We start from the raw sequence: 22,555 nt of genomic DNA, 5'->3' as shown, positions 1-22,555 counted from the left end.
CTACATACACCCTCTAAACATCATATACAAGTTTTACATGTTCCCTTTTAGGAATTTGTTCCATATATTTCAATCCATTTTTTAAGGGTTAAATATGCTTTTAGTCCATCAACTATCAAGCGATTTTATTTTTCGTCCCTCTTTCAAACTTTGGTACACTTTGATCCTTCTCCTTAAGGAAACTATAATTTTTCGTCCTCCAAAACCAATGGCGTTAAAAATCAGCTGAGGTAGCTAACGCCTGGCCACGTGTGATGACATCTTTCCTTTCTAACATTTGCCACGTGTGATTACATGTTTGATGACATGTGTTCAGTGATTAAATCATATGAAGGAAAATAGGGTTCTTATACTTAGTAAATATTGGGATTTTTTTACGCAAATGAAAATTGGAGTTGGTAATTGTCTTTTAACTTGAAGCTAAATCGCGATTAGGGTTCATGTTCCATCAATTTGCTTTCGCGATTATTGTGGCTCCAATGTTTGTTGTGCATTTTGTGTCAAAGAAAGGCGATTCGAAGAACGTAATTTTTAACTTTTGGTTTACTATGGCTCCATTGCTTGTTGTGCATTGTGTGTGTAAATTTTTAATTTTACAATGTAGGATTAGCAATGGTTTTTGACGTTTCTCTGCATCACATGGGGAAGTTCATGAACAATAAGGGAGTAGAATATGTGGGAGGAGAAATACATGTTATAAAAGGAATTGATCCCAACAGGTGGTCTTACTTTGATGCAGTGGGATTTGTTAGAGAATTCAAGTATGATGCAGAGTTCAAGCTATGGTGGAAGGGGTCGAAACAAAAGGCGATGAACAACCTAAGAATACTCAGTGATGATAGGGAAGCAATGTTGTTGGCTAAATATGCAGAGGCAAATAACGATGAGGTTGAAATCTATGTCCAACCTAGTGAGCCAGTTGAAGTTAAGTTTCTTAGTTGTGCTAAAGAGGCAGATCAAGTAGACATACAGGAGATAGAGGAATAGGTAAATATGGGTGACGAAGAAGAGGTTATTTTGGATGAACAACATGCTTATGTTGTTGAAGAATATGCTAATGTGGATGAAGAAGATGGTTATGTTGGTGAAGAAGATGGTTATCTAGATGAAGAAGATGACGCAGTGGATGAAGAAGATGCTTATGTTGGTGGGGTGGAGGGGAATGTGGAAAGTATAAGATGTCCTAATGGATTACCAAGAGGGAGAGAGGAATGTTGGGGGCGAAGATGTAGAGAGGGGTGAGGAACAACCTTATGTTGATGAGGATGGGGAAGAGGAAGAGGGCAATGTGGTTGAGGGCGAAGTGGTGGAAAATGTGGATGACAGTGAAGAGGAAAGAATGACAAATGATGATGATGATGATGGGTTTGGGATGGAGAATGAGAGGGTGAAGGAAGAAAGAAGAAATATTAATCATGTTTTGGAGAGGTGGAGTAGAATGAAAAAGAAAAAGAAAATTGTGAGGAAAACTATCAAGAGAAGAAACAATGGTGGTGAGGGGTCATTTATGGTTAACGAAGAAGTTGGAGAGCATGAGATAAATGAAGATTACAATACAGATGAGTTGTCTTCAAATGTAGATAGTGATGAGGTTGTGAGTGAGAATAGGAGGAAGTTTCTAAAGTATAGAGCAGATGATATGACCAAGAGCTACAAATTTAAATTGGATATGGAGTTTAAGTCATTGAAAGATTTTAAAAGTGCACTACAAGAGCATAGCGTTTTAAATGGAAAAGAAGTGAAGTTTGTTAAGAATGATTTGAAGAGAATGAGGGCAGTTTGTAAAAAGGGATGTGGTTTTGTAATTATGGCAAGCAAGGTAGGAGGTAGCCAAACTTTTAGAGTGAAAACTCTAGTTGGGCGTCACAAGTTTGGAAGGGTTTTTGGTAACAAAAGTGCAAGTGTACAATGAATTGCACAAGTATTAGTAGACAAATTTGTAAATGTGGGAGGCATGACAGTGAACCAAAGATGAAATCAAAAAGTCATTTAGTGTTGGAATAACTCCCTTGAAAGTTGGAAGAGCAAAACAAATTGCAATGGATTCTTTAGTGGGTGATGGAGAAAGACAATATGGTCGTCTTTATGATTATGTGGCCTAATTGTTAAGAGTGAAGGCTGGAACCTTCAAGATTAAGGTCAATCAACCCCAACCCACTTTGCCACTAAGGTTTGGGTCATTTTACATGTGTTTAGACGGTTGTAAAGAGGGGTTCTTAGGTAGTTGTAGGTCATTCATTGGGGTAGATGGATGTCATTTGAAGACAACATATGGAGGTCAGTTGTTAGTGGCAGTGGCAAGAGACCATAATGACCAATATTTTCCACTAGCTTTTGATGTGGTTGAAAATGAATGCAAAGACACATGAAGGTGGTTTTTGACACTGTTGTTGGGTGATATTGGTGGCATAGATTGTCAACGTTGGATCTTTATTTCGAATCAACAAAAGGTAGCTTCAAATTAAACTTTATTTTGTAATTTCATTTGATTATGTATTAAAAGATGATGTCATTTGTTTGTAGGGATTTATGACAGTATTTGATGAGATTTTGAATGGGGTGGAGCATGGGTTGTGTTTAAGGCATTTGTACAACAACTATAAGAAGAAATTTGGTGGAGGCCTGCTCATTAGAAACCTTATGATAGGGGATGCCAAGGCAACATACTTTCATGAGTGGGAAAAAAAATGGGTGAGTTGAAGAATGTGAATATTGATGCTTATAATTGGTTGATGACAATTCCAACTAAATCTTGGTGTAAACATGCATTTAGTACTTATCCTAGATGTGATGTGTTGACCAATAATTTGTCTGAGTCATTTAATGGTACACTTTTACTGGCAAGAGATAAACCTATAATTACTATGATGGAATGGATTAGGTCATACATTATGAGTAGGTTTGCAACACTTAGAGAAAAAGTAAACACAGTTATGCCTAAACCAAGAAAAAGGCAGGATAAGAAAGTTGAAAAGAGTGAGAATTGGCTTCTAGTTTGGGCAGGGGGTGCAAAATTTGAAGTCACTCATGGCTTTACAATGGACAAGTTTGTAGTTGATCTAAGTAATCATAGTTATACTTCTTACTTTTGGATTTGGTAGGAATACCTTGTAGACATGTTGTTGCTTCCATACATTACAAATTAGAAAACCCAGAAGATTATGTTCATCAGTATTACAAGAAACATGCTTATCAAACTTGTTATGCACCTCAAATAATTCCAATAAATGGACAACAAATTTGGTCTACATCTGACTCTACACCACTACTACCACCCACTTATAAAACACCTCTTGGGAGGCCAAAAAAGTTAAGAAGAAGAGAAGTTGATGAATATGTCAATCATTAAAAGTTGTTCAAGAAAAATATTAGTATGAAGTGTAGCAGTTGTAATGCATATGGACACAATGTAAGAAGTTGTAAAAAGGAGCAGAAAACCAAGGTAATTCTTCCTGGTCATGTTATTTACAAGTTGATTTATTTACAAGTATGTCAATTCTAACTACCTTACTCCTTTCACAGAATACAAGGGGAGCATTTGGAAGAACATCTGCATCAATTGGAAGATCATCTAGAAGAACATCAACAAGACAAACTTCAATTGCTGGACCATCTGCATCAACCTCACAAGGTCCAATAACATTAGGAAGGGGAGTTGCCACACATGCAGGGGTTGCTTCAAGCTCACAAGGACCAAGAACATCAAGAAGGGGAGCTGGCATAGATGCATGGGCTGCATCGACATCACAACCTGGAGGGGCTGCAAGTATGCGTGAAGGGGGAAGAAGAACATCCACAAGACTGGGTGGACAAATTCTAGGGTCTCAAGCTAGTAGCAATTGAATTTCTAGTGTAGGCATGTGACTTTTTGTAATGCTTTAATGTACTGAATGTGACCCACTTAACGAGACCATTAGTAGTCGACACAGTATTTGTAGACCACTTTTTTGTCCTATAGTAGCACATGCAATGTTATTTAAAGTGGTCAGGGACCACTTCTTATTGTTCAATCAATCTTTGTGTTAATTAAAGTGCTCTGGGACCACTTTTTATAGTTTAATGCAATGTTAGTTAAAGTGCTCAGGGACCACTTCAATGACTTTTTATTGTTCAAGTCCATTTCAGTCATTGCGCTTTAAATTGGTTTGTTGGAGTTGTTATTTCGAACGCATTAGGGGGGTTCGTATCTCATACTAGACAGAGTTGTTATTTTTGTTGTATCTTTTGAATTCTGTCAATTTCTTCCAGTGCCATTATTTGCTAACAAGAGCACAATTCATTGATTTGTTTCTAGACAGGAAAATAGTCTACATTCTAAATTTCTATTTGAAAAGAAAACAGTCTACATTCCCCAAATGTGTAGTATAATTTATGGTATCAAATAAGTTGAACCATCTTCAATTTGACATAAACTTATTATTTTTTACTTCATATTGTCAGCCAAGTCCAACTGGTGCTTTTTGGTATCAGATTTTATATCAAATAAACTTACAACCACTATGCATGCACATAATGACAACACCCAGTTATATGTTCAAACTCTTTGATTTAAAATGACAGCAATAATGTTGATACATTTGCACATAAGACAAACATCAGCGTAGAATTGAACTGAACTTCCATATTTTATTCAATTTAACACTTCAAAGTTCTGCTACAACACAACATTACCAATCTAATTACAATTTATCTTCAACACAAACATAATGGAAAACATGATTGTTAATGCCCAAGACAATACAAAGAAGACCAATATCATTTTGAAATTTTTTTTCTCTTGCTCTAATTTCCTCTTCAACTTGTCCTTCTTCTTCCTTAGATCCAATACAACTTTTTCAATACAAACTTGAACTTCTTCACTCTTCCTTTGTAAGCTTCCTCCAATTTCAGAATCTCCTTCATCAGCCCATTCAAAGTAGTTACAACTTCAATTACTCTGCAAAAGAAATTACAAATCAGGAATACAAACTTCATCAAAATAAGTAAAATATTTTTTCTCACTTACTGCCCAATTTCTACACTTATAAAATAGTCTCCCTTTGTTCTTCAATGTAGTTGCCTTCAACAACAACAATAATCTTTCCCCACAACCACAAATTTTTGAAGCTAAGTGAGACGAGGATCCAAATGTTTGGGACATTCCTGAACCAATGCTCCTTCGCGTGTAACCAATTCCTCCACTATCAGCTTTCATTTCCCTTAAACAGTGATTTCGAAAGTAAATCAAGTTGGATCCCTTTAGTCCCAACAAAACCGTATATCCCAAATCCATCCATCTATTCACACGAAAGAGAAAAATGAACTTACGTGACCAACTACACCAATGCTCAAGAAGATGAAATCCAACCTTTTGCTCTTGTCCTTGACCCTTCTTTCCAGCTTAAATGATGATCTCATTTTTGCTCTTCACCCTTCAGACCACACTCTCAAGCAAACTTTACCAATGAAGCTAATAAAACAATGTTCTCACTTTGAATTGAAAAAGATCCAACGTGGCAAACGTTAGAAAGGAAAGATGTCATCACACGTGGCCAAACGTTAGCCACCTCAGCTGATTTTTAACACCGTTGGTTTTGGAGGACGAAAAATTATAGTTTCCTTAAGGAGAATGATCAAAGTGTACCAAAGTTTGAAAGAGGGATGGAAAATAAAATCACTTAATAGTTGAGGGACTAAAAACATATTTAACTCTTTTTTTTAAATATGGATGAAAAGGAATAACTTTTCACCACACAGATATAAATACGTCAACTCTACTCTCTTCAAGTCATAACCAGTAAGTGTTGAACCATAATTCCATAAACAACTTCTTAGTACCATACTAACAAAGGACAAGATTACATTCTTAGATTCCAAGCAAAAAAACAATTGAACAATTAAAACTGTTGCATTCAGTAATTTGTCTTCTACCAAATTCATAAAATAAAAGCGAACCACAAATGTTTAATCAGAAGTAGTGATAGTATTAACATATAAAATGTACAAACTGCTACATCTCGGATACCTAGATGAAGAATTCCACAATCTTCACTAGTATTGAATCGGCACCGTGAGGCGGAACTCAATGGAATTGTCCTTCAGGCTCATCAGAATTTCTGCCCAATCCAAGATCCGGTTTCGCATGCTTTTCGTGCGCGTCACCAAATCCCTAATCCGAAGACGATGCAGCCGATGGAGACAGAGCGGGAGATGTTGACGTTGGCCTGGTCAGTGTAGAGGGAAACAATTTGCCACAGAGACGGAGGAAGAGAAGACGACCCGACGATCGGAGACAGAGATTGAGAGGAGGAAGAAACGTGGCACAAGGTTACTATGAAAGCTAGCATCATACGTGGCACACTGTTAGCCAGCTCAGCCTAATTTTAACATAATTGGTTTTGGAAGACGAGAAATTATAATTTTCTTAAAGACAATGATCAAAGTGTATCAAAGTTTGAAAGAAGAACTAAATCTAAAATCGCATAATAGTTGAGGACTAAACACATATTTAACCCTTAATTCTTAAAGAGTGACTTTCCTTGTCCGAGTCTAAGTGCATGAATCTGATTTCCAAACCTTATATTTTTTTTATTATTGCCTAATAATGTCTTTAGTGAATTATGCTTAATAACCAAAATAGTTCTCAATAAAAATTTAATGTGATTTGCTGAAAAATGTGATTAGATGAGTTACAAGATGATAAGAGGGCTTCAGGGAACTACCTCTGTATGCCAAAATTTCCTCTTCCACTTTCAATTTTTCTTTTGAAATACTCATTTTGCCCCCTGTGAAGTGGTGGTAGATGTAATTATGACATTAAAGATGACAGATTCTTTTTGTAATTTCAAATTATTACAAACTTGTTGCCATAACAACCATAGTAGCTCTTCCCAATAAACTTCTAAGATTTAACAATATGACAGTATCTTTTTAAAATTATTAATTTTTAAAATTTTATTTCGAAAATCTGATTCCAGAAATTTAAAAAATCCAGTTCCAAAAGTTTCCACAACATATATTCCAAAAGTCACTTTATTAAAAGATAAAATATCATTTTAAAAATTTATGGGTGCGCAAAGAAATTGAAAAGCTGCAGGAAATAAAAACGATTGCAACTCAGCACACAGGGATTTTGCTCAGAAATTCGTTCAATGAGTAAAGTTTAAGGAATGTATCACACTCTTTTTAGCAACTCAGCTTTCCACTTAGAGAAAGGAAAATACACTTTTAAACCCAAGATATGACTCTATTTCGTTTTGGCCCGTGGTTTCTATAGAACAGCACTGTCTTCGTATTTCACTTGGGCTAGACTGCTCTTCTATAAATTCTCTGGAAGTGCAACGATGCTTCTTACTAACTGCAAAGCTTCCGGGACCTGAGTCCTCTAACAACCGCTTTTTCTCCTTGACCATCGAAAAACTAACTGTTAGGATATAAATGGAAGTTATGAAAGAAAAGTGCTTTGAAATACTATAAATATTTAGTTCTCCATCCATACCACAGAATCTTTCATTTCTTTTTACATTTACAGGTACCAACCTGGATACTGGATGCACATACTTCAGCAGCAGTTTTCACATATGAAGTAAGCATATTCTCGTTGTCAATGTCCAAGGAATTTGTCTCTCTTGCCACACCAAAAGCAGCGCTCAAGGAACTGAGATTATTCTTTGAGAATAACTCTGTTTTATGGATTATTGATTCCAAATAGTCAATCTTATTAATCCGTGCAAACTCATTGGATTTTCTCCGTATATGGTCAAAAACAGTTTCTTCAGTTGGTTTCTCCGTATATAGAAAGAAACAATGATAACATGATATGCAAAGCGACAAAACTACTTGCTGAATCACATGATACCTGTATCAACTATATTTGAACTTCCAGCTATATGATGATCGTTTAAAGTCAGATAAGGTCGGATACCATCCTGTTCTGCGTTTTTGAGCTCAACCGGCAAATTGACACCATTTGGTTGAGGAACTTCAAGTCCGTCTTCATCATCCAGCACAACTATCTCATGATGATGATTACGCCTCTTCAAACGGGCATTATCTTTTGAAAGAAAGACCTCCAGTGATGGACAGCGAATGTTATCAAATGCAGATAGGAGAGAAAAGCATTTAGCTTTCTGACGAATGTGGTCAAAAACTGTTTTCTCTGTGATCATTTTGCATTTCTCCTCTTCCACCTCAAGAGAATGCCCATCTTCCACTACAAGAAAAATGCTCATTACGATTGCCAAAACCCACTGTAGAGCAGAAGAAAGATGAAAAAATGTTTTCCAAACTCATAAAGGTCAATATCATCTGGAGTTGTACCTTCATCTAAACTTTCATCCAAGAGGTCGAAACTTGGACTGCAATAGAACATAAAAAAACTTTAGGTCTGAAGATTATATTAACAAGGAGAACATAAACAACTATATCATGCATTTCAAGGGAAAACGACTAACATGGAATCCTTGTCCACGCTCAGGGTGCACAGTTCTTTCGTTGGTAAATGAGGTACATTTATGTTGTCATCTTCTATAACATATATCTCTTCTGTTGGAGGACAAGAAGCCTGCTTCCTGTTTCTTTTCAAAAGCACAATTGAATTGCTCTCTCTCATTAAGGAAAGCTTTTGGTGGACATCAATGCCAACTGAATAGACCAAACTGAACTATTGAGTGACAACCGCACAATTTAGACAAATTATGCTGGAGAAGATATAATTTAGACTTCTATTGACCAAATCTTACTGTATTCCTCAAATATAAAATCAGCTTTGATAGTTTGCTTCTCTTGTGGAATGGGCACAAGAATTGTTGCACAGTATGGGCTGCAAAATGAAAAAAGAAATTTATCACAGCCTAAAATTTGTGTGACAGTAAGATTTATGTAACTCATTCATTTGCATAAGCAACTCGAACTGCATTTCTAATTATTTAAAGCTTAACAGTTTACATTATCCAGTTTCATGCAACAAAACTTTGAAGCCGCCTTTTCACATTTACAATGTCCAATATGTTAATCTGTTTTATGCAGTGATGTTTTGTTTAAACATTGTTCTCAAAATCCTCCAAATTAAAAATATTTGCACCGTTGTAGTCTTGAATGCTCTACAATATTTTTTTAAGGTTTTACTAAAATATAAAGGCTAGGTTTTAATCATGTACCTGGGGAACTGGTCAACCCTGTGGTAACGATTTGGGGAACATTAAACCTTGATCAGATGAGAAAGAACAATTTGTACACTTAGTTTGTCATAATACCAACGAGTCAATACCATCAATAATATTTTTTAGGAATTGTAAATTCTTGTACAATATGAAGTCGAAAAACTGAATTAGTAAGTCATCACCTTATCTTTTCATGAAACAGAATAGTATTGTCCTCTGAACCAATGATCTGTGAGAAAGAAATTTGTGCAACTTATTTTAATTGTCATATGCAAGAAATTCTCCTTAGAAGACATTCAAATAACACACCATATCAGCATAATGTCCTTTAACTGACTGGCCTGACTCTGCTTTCCTAGTCAACGTCACTACTATCTTGGACTTTCCTTCTATATGGTTTTCAATTTCTGCAAGCTTCACATCAACTTTCGGAGGCAGAGATAGTAGAGAATCTTTAATATGGTTACCAAATGGGTATTTTCGACCAGTCACTAGCTCTATTCTCCTAGGATCAGCTTCAGCAAGTGCCTCAAACGATTTGACTCCCATTGAATGCAGTGCCTAGAAAGAATATCAAAATAAGAACATTACCCAACTGGTTGCTTGTGCATATTTATTAACTATTATGCGTTAATAACATCAACGCATCAATAAATATTACCTTTGCTGTGACCATCCCAATTCCAGGTAACTGTTTCAGAAGGTATGGACTGTCATCCCAAAGTTTCTGGTCGAGTGATTTGGCTAGAAGTGCTGAATTCACAGCTCCTTTGTAATTCCGTTTGTAAACAAAGTACTCTTTCATGCATTTTGCTATTCTAAATCCATTTGAGCATATAGAATTCATGTCCTGTGGCATCAAGTTTACCCAATCACTAAAGATTTTAGAATGTTGATCAACAAAACAAACTGATGTTACAATGCAACACCTGAATCAAAGATAGGTCATGAACTGATGGATCACCAGTTAAGCAGTCATTTGCTAAAATAAATATCTTTTCTTCTCTTGTTTGAATGCGCTTTTTCTTTCTCCCTTTATCTCCAAGAATGTGAAAGCGAAGCCGTCCATCTTTATCAGCATTGATATCATTTAAGAGCTTCTTCTCATTGCGTCTAAGCTGTATCCCTTCATTTTTTTACAGTGCAGAATTGTCAAGTTTTAATGTCAATGCATTGGTTATTAATTTCTTTATACAAATATAACCGCACATGCAATTTCTTCTGCACTGCACACAACATGAAGTGCATCTTCCAAACTGCAACTTTCAGGAGTCCGCATTATCTGTTTCATAGTGTCAAATCTCAAATAGTACTTTGTCATTAACCTTCCAGGATCTAAGGCAGGAAAAAGAAGACATCAGCAATCAATGTGGATTGTAATCTCTTACCAATACATCAGGAATATTCATTATACTTAAAATATATTAATACCTAATGGTCGCAAGAGGAAACCGTCTTCATCAACCCAGACCATTTGACATTGGGATAACTCTTTAACTTTATGCACGCATATATCTGAGAGAAAATAGCTTCAATGATTTATCGAGGGAAACAAATGGAGGGGGAAATGATGACAATTGTACCTTGTACATGTTTCTCTAAACTATCACCAGAAATGCCTTTCTTAATTGCATAGTTCATAGGATTCTGCTTGTGCATAAGAATTGTCAGATGGGACAGGAAACTAATGAACAAAATTATAGGCATCCGGAGTTACTTACCGTTTTCATTCTAACATACAAGTAGGAGAATTTAAGCCATTCAATTGCTTTTGTAATATCAGATACTGTCAGTTGAACTATTTCCGCAAGTAAATGCTCCGTCAAACACGAGAGCAATCTATAGTAAGCAAACACTAATTATCCGAATGTGGTAAATATGCAACGTTAGCAGGCCATGAGGAATAGTCAAAGCCATAATATCTATACAGCAATTTAGGGGGTGACAGTCTTACTGTGATTCTACCACTTCGCACCCATTTAAGAGATTCTCGTACAAATGAACCTGTCGTATGACATTATGTAAGAGCAGATAAGAACACGTGATGTGAAACAGTAGAGCTCGTGGTCAAAATTAAAGAACATTGTGAGTACAGGAACAAATAAGAGAGCGAAATGAGTAGGAAATATATATATGCAAGTAGCAGAGTTCACCGTTTCTCTCCTTGTCATGATTATAACCATGCCCGTATCATCAAATGGGGGTCGGCCTGCCCTTCCACACATCTGAACCATAAATACTTTTTCCTCAAATGATATACACAACATGAAACAATTAAACGCTATTTTTTTATTAGTTAAATTCCTGATTTATTACATCTTTATCGATTTCCCTGTAATTTCTCCACAATGCATACTTGAAAAAAATTGCATACTTGCTGTTTTACTTCATTAGTTGACAAACTTTAATAACTCTAAATTAGTCACATATTAAGCAAAATATCATTGTACAGATATAGGTAAAGTTTCCTTTTATAACTTTAAAAGATTCCTATTAGATGGGGTTCTCTCAATGATGAGAACCATTCAGTCAAATCTAATATGGTACCAGAGCTTCAACTCTTAAACATAAATCTCTTGTATAGCTACACACAATATTTTTCTTGAATAATGTTAAGGATTCTTATTAAATGGGGATCTCCAACCAATGAGAGGCATTTAGTCAATGGATATGGTATCATAGCTTTATCTCTACAACCTAAATCTCTTGCTATGTTCTAGAAGCTTTCCCTTTTGCTCTTTTCAACCCAAATTTGTGTTGGGTTCTTACTTAGTTTTCAGATTCTTGAAATTTTGTTTGGTGGGAATTTGTTCCTCTCAATCATGTTTGAAGAAAATTCTATTCTATGATTCAAAGGGAAAGAATTATTTTAGTTACGAAATTCAATACAAAATGTTTTCAAATGGCAAGAAATCATAAGGGCATTACATTCTTCACTTTTGGGGCTTCAAATTGAACATATGATCCTTACCTATACCATCCCATACCACCAAGGAAAATGTTGTCTGAAACCTATTAGGAAAACTTTTGATACAAGGAATCAACAACCCTACTGCTAGATATATTGCGTTTTATGTTAATTAGGGAAACCTAGACTTTTACTATTGTTTGACATTGGTAGATATTGTTGATATTGTTTTTAACAATATCTTCTATTTACCACATTTATCTTTGGTTGCCATATATACTTATATCATTCTTCATTATAAATATATTATCCTAGGTGTGTTTTAGATACAAGGGAGATTAATCGTATACCTAGTTTTACTATATTCAATATGGTATCTAAAGCTTAAAGCTTTTGATAGTCAATATATGAATTTTGAATTTATCGAGAGAGGATTCTCTTGCTTCTTGTCATAAGACACATGTTATCAAAGATTGAGATTTTAGTGACGAATCTTCATTGACCCATCAATCTACTAGATTGTGGCATCTCCATCTTTGTCTTATTTTCATATTGTTCACCGATTTTCTTTGTTTATACTACAAGAGGAATCAAATTCAGAAATGCGTGTATTCTTTTCTGGATAGGATCGTATCATTTAGACAACAATATCAACTGCATTGAATTTGCCTCCTTCTCCTCTTTCAAAATCTGTGTTTAATGCCTTGATTAGAGAACCTTGATTTTTTAGGATTTTTCTCTCTCCATGGCTTTTTTCGCTGCTTCTTCTGATAGAAGAGACCAATTTGCTCTATTCAATGAATTTCTCAAGTGGTATGAGATCATCAAAACTATAGTTCCATTGCTTTTATTGCATGCATAGGTATATTTTTTGTTGGCCTAACTCAACCTTCTTATCTTGGACCGTGAGTTCTTGATTCAAAATCTTTGTTTTGTTCTTTATCCTATATGGATATAGGGTCTTATCTCATAGTGTTGGTTCTCTTAATCTTTTTCCATCTTTAACCATTAGTAATGTTATTTGTGTACTTGGGTCCTTTTTTAACTTATTATCCATTAATCGTCTAAATTGTTCTCTTGATTATGTTATTTCTTTAACCAAAAATTTTGTTTGTTTACCGGACCAGAATCAGGACAAATAATTGGCACTGGATATGAGTCTCATGGCCTTTATCATCTCTGTCTTTCTACACATGTTGGCATAGTTATAGTCTTCATCTCGTCTTCATACTCAATTAGGTCATCTCAATCTTGCCAAATTGCAACAACTTGTTTTCAATTTGTCAAATTTATCTAATTTATTATGAGTCATGTCAATTAGGAAAACATAGTCATAGTTATTTTCCTTGTAATGTCTCACAACATGCTATGTCACCTTTTGCAATGACTACCATGGGCCGAATATTGGTATAACACAACTTATCATGACTCCACACAGCTGCAACCCCTTTGAAGCCGACTATGGCCACAAGCCCCCATTATAGTGAAATGTGTTCAAGGTGAAGTTAGAGGTTGTTCAAGGCCAGGACAAAATTAGCATTTAGGTATAAATTGTTACAGTGGAAATAAGCACCAGCTCAACCAGAAAGCAACCACAAAGGAAACCATACACCAGGAAACACATGAAACAATGATATTTTGGTACACAAAGCATAATCATGAATCACACTATCAGAAGCTATGCATCCATTAATAAAAACACCAGGGGAGCATATAAAAAGAGTATGTACATCTTATTACGAAATACTATAATTTCAACATTCACAAACAAATAAAATAAAAGAACTGCATATCTTTTCCTAGATTAGAGTCGTGATGCTAAATCACAGCTTCAGCTTCAGTTTGGAAAAACAACAAGTATATTGTGTATCTAAAATGGATATAGACCAGAAGGACACTTCTGTAAATTGACATAAAGATATTGCCAAATTTAAGAAAATTCAATAAAGACATGTCTAAAGGTTCACTAAGAAACATCTCTTTGCCATTCAGCACATATAGTAATTAGACCTTTAGGAAAGTAATTTTGGCTTGAAATACTTCCCCTCATATATTACTTATCTGTAACTGAAACAAATAATTACATCCTTTAAAATAAAGAAACGATGAGATATTTGTTATCTTTGTGTATGGTTTGCAACGTAAGAGATATTTTGAGGGTGGCGTGGTCTTATCCGTGTTATATATATGGGAAGAAGGCTTTGGAGGAAAGTTGAAAGAAGGAAGCATGTTTTGCGTGTGCAGTGTATCCAAACCCACAGTGGGGAGTGGGAACATTCCCCAAATCTCCGATTCAGATTCAAATTCTCTTCCAACGAAACGTTTTTCCAGCAGAAACAGGGTTCCGAGCGAGCCTCCGAAACCCTCTGTTATGCAGATGCAACGCATTGTCGGCGCCGGAAGCTTCAGAGACACCGAACCCCTTCCTCTACCGTGCGTTCCTCTCTTCTCTCAATCTTCGTCGAATAGTTTCGCTTGTTCCTGAAAACGTAGTTGATTCTGATGAACAGGGGCTCCGACATGCGAAAGACGGTGATGGACTTGTTCCTGGGTCAAGCCATGGAAGGGAGAGTGCAGAAGAAGATGAGAGAGACCGGAGAGTGGCTCGACGCTAATGCCGAGTCCAAAATCACTTCTTCCAGTACCTTCTCCTTTCACAGCTCCATTCTCATTTCTAATTAATGGTGATTTTAACGTCCTTCTTCTCTTCCCTCTCCCTTCTGTTGTTGCAGGAAAGGGAATCTTACTGTTTATGGTTCAATGGATGCTACCGATTTGGACAATCTTATTCCTAATAGCTTTTGGAGCCATCGAATTACCATTCGGCAACCCCTTCCTCGATGATCTACTCATGTGACCATACGTCAAATATATGTATGATTTTCACAACCTCTTTTTTCTTCCTTTTTGGCTCCATTAGTTATCTTCCATTGTTTTTTTTGTGATATCAGTGTATACATGTTTTATTGCTCTAGATGGAAAATATTTGAAACTTATTTCTTTTATTATTATTATTATTTCAGTTTAAGTATAAATTTTAATATAAATTTCTGACTTTTTTATATTAATAAATAATGTGTTCCAAGAATTATTTTTACAGTAAGCTAACTTTATTAAGTTTTGAGTAACTTGTTCTGATCAATATTATCTGCACATAAAGATTAAAATAATGTTATAATTTAATTTTCAGGTCTAATTTTTTCTCACTCCTAATTTTAGATTTTTTTTTCTCTTTTTGAATAATCTGATTACTGTTGCAGGTAATCAATTTTTTCAATACCTTCTAAATTTTCTTAATATGAAAAATTCTTTGTTTACTTAATTCTGAAAATTTGTAGATTACACACAATTAAAAATAAAAAATATATGTTTTTTCAATGTTTTGGATTGATGATCATGGAATATTTTTTGAATTATCAAATTCAAAACAGTATTCAAATTATATATACTATTATTTGGACATCTCTAAACATTTGTGAGATCTTCAACAATTATCATAATGAATCTTAAGAAGCTAACCTGCAATATAGTGGAGCGATCATATTCCATATAGAGACATTTTTCCTTGTTGCTGTCCATAATATTTCAATAAACCAACTTGTAAAAACATATTTTTCAACGTGCAACAGTGAAATGCATAAAAAAAGATGACATACAAGTGCTGTGTTGATTTAATAACCACGGTATGTGCTGGGAGATTGATTCCATGGGCTAGCGTATTTGTTGTGCAAAGTACTTGAATATCTCCCTTGAGAAAAAGGCCTTCTACAATATTGCGATCTTTGAGGCAAAGCCCACCGTTGTGATAACCAACTGTAGGAAAACCATTTTCTAAAAGTCACAATCAACCAATTGGAAGTCCTATCACGTGCATGGGACTGTAGTCAATTTCAAATAACATTCATAGTTTATCCAATGCCCAGAACAATAAATAGATTCCTTTCATACCACCGTAAAGAATGTATGACTGCATGTGCTTGTCACTGCATGACAGAGAAGCCTCCCTCAGCCGATCTTGTTGCTCTCTGTTCTTAATGAATGGATTTGATTGACCAAAAGTCATTACTATTTGAGATAGTCGCTGAGCAGCTTCTTGTGCTCCTTTTCTTGTTGAACAAAATACAAGAGCAGATTTCCCTCTCGAGTATTGCATGAGAATATCTGAAATCATTTGTACATATAAACTGGAAATAGTTCTCATTGTATAGAAATTTCAATAGCAGTGAAAAACTAAAAGCTATGGATTGGCAGGGTGACTTATCTTTACTAACCGAAAATATAATTTTGAAGGCGCTGCATGGTAGTAGAGATGTATAACGCATAAATAAAAATAAGTTTGATTAGTAAAATGGGTTATTTAAATATAGCAGCTCCTAGAGCAAAATCAAGATTGATAATCTCTAAACTTTGTCAACTTCAAACAAACCTTCTCAAAGAGGAAGTCATTCTTGGCACGGGCATAGCCTATACAAATATGGTAAAGAAGGGTATTAAAACATTTATATATTACTAATATTCAATAAAATTCACAGATTCAAATTCATTATCTTTGTTGCTTTCATCCCTATTTTTTCTGACAAAAAAGCTGATTCAACTTGGACGAATAGATTTTGTAGTGGGATGCAAGAGATGGAATGATAATTGATCAGAAACTAAATTAACGATAGTTGAGTTCTATTATATTTGCGTACCAAAAACCTTGGTTGTCAGCTTTACGGGCCTCATTTCTTCTCCAAACCTGGGAACATTCAAAAAAGCAAAGCAGAATTGGTCTCAATATCGACTTTCAGTATTATAGGATAGAGTCCTAGATAGATGTTTAGGTGGAAAACTACCTTTTGATCCCTTGGTCAGGAACCTCAAGCCACTTTGCTGCAATAGTGCATGTATTACATAAAATTCTTGCCACGGTTGTTGGCATGTTATTTGAATTTCACAGTAACAACATCAATTAATAAAAATTACCTAGATCCTCAATATTTGGAATTGTGGCAGACACAGCTAGGAAGCGGACCTGAGCCAGAGGATTTGATTTCAATTTTGGATTGCCAGAAACGATTTTTATTCTACTAACAATTGCTTCAAGGGCAGCTCCACGTGGATCATTCAATAGATGAACTTCGTCGATTAGTAAAAGTGCAATGTCACTGAAAAAGCTCAAGCCACCACTTTCTATACCGTAACGTGACACTGCATCAAATTTCTATTCATTGGAAAAAAGAAATCAAGTTCAGCTATCTCCCAGAGTGTCAATAAATCAGTCAGCCTATTTCTTTTGTTTGTGTACACGGAATGCTGATTTATCACACATAAATCTCTAAGTGTAGTTTAATTTCTTATTGAAAAATATATGCTTCTGGAGGTTAAGGGTATCGGGGAAGATATGCATGCATAAACTTAATAATTCATTGTAAAATTAAAATACATCCATTTTTCGGGTGAATGTAAAATATATCCATTTAATATTTTAAATAAGAAAAAATTATAACAAATGGTCTTGATCTGCTTATGTTCTTCCATTTGCATACTGACCTCAGGAGTTGTGAGAATAATATCAGCTTCTAGTATATTCCTTGGAGTGTAAGATTCACTGTCACCTGTCAGCTCCAGGCAATTTATTCCTAATGGCCCAAACTTTTTATTCCAATCACGGAGCTTCTCCTGTACTAAAGCCTTGGATGGGGCTATATAGATCTTAACACGAAGAGTGAAGATGATTGATAGTTACTATACATAACAGAAATATTCATCAAAATGTGCTTCATACGATTCATTATTATTGGGCTAATAACATTAACACGAATTAAAAAATAACTTGACCATAGGCTTTTTCTTTCAGGAAAGGACTTACTGTTTTAAGAGATCCCTTTTCATGTATGAATATTCCCCCGGCAGATATGAACCTGGAAAGTAGCCTCAAAATACAAAGCTCAAAGAGTACAGTTTTACCGCTCCCAGTTGGTGCAGAGATGACCATGTTTACATCAGAGTGAAAACAGATAGGAAAGCATTCACTCTGAAGTGAATTAAAATATCTGCATGCCATATAGTGAAAGTCATGTGAGACAAAGCCAGGAAATCAGTATTTTCTGAACCTGATCAGTCAAAGGGTTGGAAGGAAAAACACTGAATTTTGTTTTATGTTTTAAAGACAAGTGATAGATGACTTTCATCTCTTATTTAAGACCTTGGGAAGTGTGACACGAACTAAAGCGTTATGCCTGTTTGCATCAAGGGAGAGAGGAAGAGAGGGTGAGGAAAATGAAAGAGCGAGCTTGTTTGGGTTCCTTGATGTGCACAGAAAATCCAGTTATCAAGAAAGAAAGATGTCATCTCACTTTTACTGTTGTGAAACAAGAAAAATGTGTGGAACAAGGTAGACGAAATTGATTATATTATTTTGCCAAACAAGCTCTTATGATATCTTTCACATAAAACAATTATATATACAGTACCTGAAACTAAAACATGAACGAAAAGGCGGAGGCAAATCGAACGCAGACTTCAAAGAATATGAATCCATAGTCAGGATGCTGAATTAACGAAACAAAAAGAAGTTAAAAACAGAACTTCAGTTCTAACTTACAGAAATGAACGTAATAAAGCTAACATGATCAAGAATATCGTTAATAAGTATTGAGATATAAAACTAAAACTACATAGAACCACTACTTATTCCGACTAATTTTCAGACAATAGTGATACTAAAAAAAAATTTAACTAAAGAATGACAGTAACTGACATTAAAAAAATTATGAAAAGAGATCCGTCAAATTCTGTAAACAAATATCTGCAAACCAAAGCTTCTAAATATCAGTTAAACGTAATTCAACCTATCTCTCTAACTCAACAAAACGAATTAAAATATTTTCAATAAATCGACAACTAAAATCCTTGACTATTGAAACCATGAAAAAACTCAGCCGGATAAATTCAGAAATCCTCATCGTTCTCCCCAAAATCAAATAATTTCTCAGCGGAAAAAATCTCCATGCTATACTCGAATGTAATGAACGATTAATCGATTCGAAATATCTAGATTGTACGGAGTAGAATTGCAACACAGACCGATACAAACTCAAACACATAAATGTAATCTGAGAAAGACGATTCTTGACTGCTTCAATATAGAATTCAAGTACATCGGAAACAAAGATGAAAACAATTTTCCTATTGTATCCTAAAATTCAGAGACAAATCAAGTTTCTCAAGTGTGCTTTCACGAGTAGAGAGAGAGAAAGAGAGAGAGAGACCTGGGAGAAGAAGTGAAAGAAGAGTTCCTAAATTATTCAGAGTGGGGTTTGAAGTTGAGAGAAGGGTTAGATAGAAAGGCGAGAGGAAAATGATTCAGGATTTAAGGGAGGGTACTTTTGAATGGAGTGTGCAGGAGGGAGACGAAAGTTGAACAGGTATTATTTATAGTTGGACGCTCTTTGGCGGGGGAATACGGCGAGGCTTTTCGTCCAAATAATTCGCTTAGAAAATGTTAATCTATATCAGTATCTATGTCCTTTTTATTCAAAATTAGAAACTTTTATTCTTTTAATAAATTATTATTTCATATATACAAATATTTTATCGTAACATCTAACTAACAAAGTAGAAACAAAAATTCTCTAATACGTTATATATAAATTCCTTTCTTATGTTATCTTCAATATTAATAATATTTTTAAGTGATAATACAAAATTCATAATAAAGGGCGAAAACTAAAATAGTAAAAATGATAAATTAATAATACACTGGAAAGTAACTCTTACTTAACACTAATAAGAGTTTCAGGTTTTGTGTGTAATCAAAATGTAAGTGTTTAAAATGTTTGATTTTATATAATTGAATTGTTTTTATTATAATATAATATGTAATACATAATATATTTAATTATTTTAATTTAATATAATAAATAAAATCACATAAAAAAAATTGTTATTTATAAAAAATTATAAGATAACAATATAATAAAAAATGTAAAGAAATAGGAGCGTCAAGGGATGTTTCTTTACTAATTATTTATAATAATACTTGACTCATTTAGTATATACAAATTGTTTTCCTACTTTTATTTCTAATAATATACAAAATTTACAATGAAAGATACTGACGTAAAAAAATGTTAACCATAGTAGAGTAAAAAGGATATATAAATTCTATATACACATTAAATTTCTAATGTGTATTTAGTGATAGCTAAAGTGCATTGGATCATTCAGTGAAAACTTGCAATATTAGATAAACTAATAATAGTTATATTCATGCTTAATCGTATCTCATAATCAAAAGTCATAACAACATGTTTTTGAAAAATTAATTGAAAATATCTTCAGAAATAATAAACACTTATATACCTTGTAATAACCTAAATATTGGAGAGAGTTTTTATACATATAAATCATATATTGTTACAAGCATTCATATTAGAACACCAAAAGTGATTTGAAAGAAATATAATGTTCTTTAAACCTCATTTAAATCTTATTGATATATTTGTTATGCTTTTTATGAATTGTTTCCTTTTAAAGAGAAGTTAAAAAGCTCATTCGAAATAAGACTTTTCATATCAAGCTTCCAATTGGAGCAAATTAATGTATACAAGGCCAAATCAATGTAGTTGATAATGTTTTTCAAAGAAGAACAAGTTATAACAAGATTGTTGAAGCCACCATGATCTTCAAATGCCTATAAGACAACATTAAGATAAAGAACAAGACACAACAAAAAATTCAAATACAAATCTTATACTTTGAATTATGATTGAGCTCTAAATGTTTTTTTATGGGTGAGTGAAACCTTTATATAACTGTTCACTTTGTGAAGTTACCCTCTATAAGCTTAAATTGTCATTTCTTTAAGAATGATTTCTTTTAATGTTTTTAATGTTTGTGAAATCTTAAACTAAGAAAGAAATTAAGATGTGATAACCAAAAGTAATTTGAGTAGTCAGTATAACCATGAATTGTTTGTATATTTATCCTCATAAATATATTACCCTTTAAAAATCACATTTAGTTATCTTCAAACTAAAACTTATTCTTAAATAACTTCACATAAAGTTGTCTATCCTTAAGAACATCCAACACAAGTATGAGATGTTCCGTTTCTTCTCTTGAATTCTATAATGTTATCATAAAAAACAACTCCAAAACTATTTGGATAAAAGTAAAAAAATTTATTAGTATAATTTATAAAATAAAAATTAAAGATCTTATTGATCATGTAGTACATAAAAATCATCTTATTAATGTAGTTTTCCAATTTCTAATAGTGGTGAGCTAATTTATATATATATATATATATATATATATATATATATATATATATATATATATATATATATATATATATAAACTTAAGCTACATAATTGTATAAAAGGGTCACTACTAAAACCATCTCCTTTACATCACTAAAATTTGGTATACTAACAACTTTTTTCAGGGTATAGCCTAAGGAGGTAAGCTAGAAGGACTACTGCTTTTTTTTTAAATGTAGCAACAATGTAAATTCTAATTTTTTTAGGGTTTAATTATAGATGGAAGAAAAAAATATCTCACTTTTATAATATGAATATTATAAATCACAACCATGTGAGTTTTAATTTTGTTAGAATAACTATGGTTTTAGTTCTTCCAAAAAATTTCTATGTATGACTTTAGATTTTTAAGAGTATAATTTGGCTTTAGTTTTGTCGTCTTTACAATTTAAAAAAATATATTATTTTTTACTCTCTTTTTTTCATTTATAAGAATTAAACAAATATAAACAAAAATTATAACACCTAGAACATTATGTCCAACGAACTAACCTAGTTTAGTTTCTCTCTGCATTTTAGTGATTTAAATAACAGCTTAAAAACACCAGAAACTAGTTTAAATTCATTCGATAATGCTTAAACTGGTGTATTTCAAATTTAGAGAGACCACAAATTTTAAAACTCAAAAATCGAGCATTAAAAGTTTTAGGACAAAATCTTCATTTGATTCTGGCTTTTGAAATTTGTGTAAGAGAAGAATCAAGGATACAGAACCATTAATAAAATTTGTGGAAACAATAAGAGGCTCTCCGCCCTGTACTTTAGACTCAAATACGTTTTTACCACTAATCAAACACTTCAGTTGTAACCGACATACCTTTTAATAAATATTTTAGAAATATTAAAATCTTTATATAAATATATAAAATATTTAGAATTTCAAATATATAAAATATATTAAAATTTTAAAAAAATAATTTAGATCATATATTAATTTATATAAATACAAAATGAATTGGAAGGTTAAGACCTCCCATTAATAAGAAGATCCGCCTCTGACTGTCGTTATTGTTTTCATCATCGTAGTTGCAGAGAAAGAGAGAACTGTGCAAAGAGAGAGAAAAAAAAATAGGAAAAAAATCAATTTTGAAAAACTTTTCTCAAAGCATATTTCATGTGTTCCGATGATTAGAAAAACTCATTCAAGAAGACATTATAAACAATCTAAAATTTTTATTTCAGAAGTTTTATTCTGAAA

The 22,555-nt window shown here is 33.6% G+C and overlaps 2 protein-coding genes across 2 annotated transcripts; one reads left to right on the top strand and one right to left on the bottom strand.

Annotated features, from left to right (window-relative positions):
• Window positions 1-7,103: 7,103 nt before the first annotated feature.
• On the bottom strand, window positions 7,104-19,471 carry LOC108327083 (DExH-box ATP-dependent RNA helicase DExH17). The gene is made up of 29 exons (XM_017560795.2): window positions 19,302-19,471; window positions 18,504-18,581; window positions 17,900-18,083; window positions 17,581-17,742; window positions 17,014-17,251; window positions 16,884-16,920; window positions 16,740-16,786; window positions 16,475-16,512; window positions 16,320-16,341; window positions 15,997-16,209; window positions 15,705-15,861; window positions 15,568-15,619; window positions 11,294-11,365; window positions 11,095-11,144; window positions 10,862-10,979; window positions 10,724-10,787; window positions 10,572-10,655; window positions 10,350-10,475; window positions 10,070-10,266; window positions 9,802-9,990; window positions 9,450-9,701; window positions 9,323-9,369; window positions 9,138-9,155; window positions 8,721-8,800; window positions 8,433-8,622; window positions 8,299-8,336; window positions 7,838-8,191; window positions 7,519-7,661; window positions 7,104-7,382 (listed from the first exon to the last, which is right to left on the bottom strand). The coding sequence occupies exons 2-29, from the start codon at window positions 18,569-18,571 to the stop codon at window positions 7,185-7,187; spliced, it is 3,438 nt and encodes a 1,145-aa protein (XP_017416284.1). The 5' UTR covers window positions 18,572-18,581; window positions 19,302-19,471; the 3' UTR covers window positions 7,104-7,184.
• LOC108327082 (probable NAD(P)H dehydrogenase subunit CRR3, chloroplastic) lies at window positions 14,051-15,076 on the top strand. The gene is made up of 3 exons (XM_017560790.2): window positions 14,051-14,481; window positions 14,559-14,689; window positions 14,781-15,076. Exons 1-3 carry the CDS (start codon window positions 14,276-14,278, stop codon window positions 14,903-14,905), a joined length of 462 nt encoding a protein of 153 aa, XP_017416279.1. The 5' UTR covers window positions 14,051-14,275; the 3' UTR covers window positions 14,906-15,076.
• Window positions 19,472-22,555: the final 3,084 nt, after the last annotated feature.

The sequence above is a fragment of the Vigna angularis genome, chromosome 2, assembly GCF_016808095.1.
Source record: "Vigna angularis cultivar LongXiaoDou No.4 chromosome 2, ASM1680809v1, whole genome shotgun sequence".
Taxonomy (NCBI): domain Eukaryota; kingdom Viridiplantae; phylum Streptophyta; class Magnoliopsida; order Fabales; family Fabaceae; genus Vigna; species Vigna angularis.
This window is presented reverse-complemented; position numbering and strand designations above follow the sequence as displayed.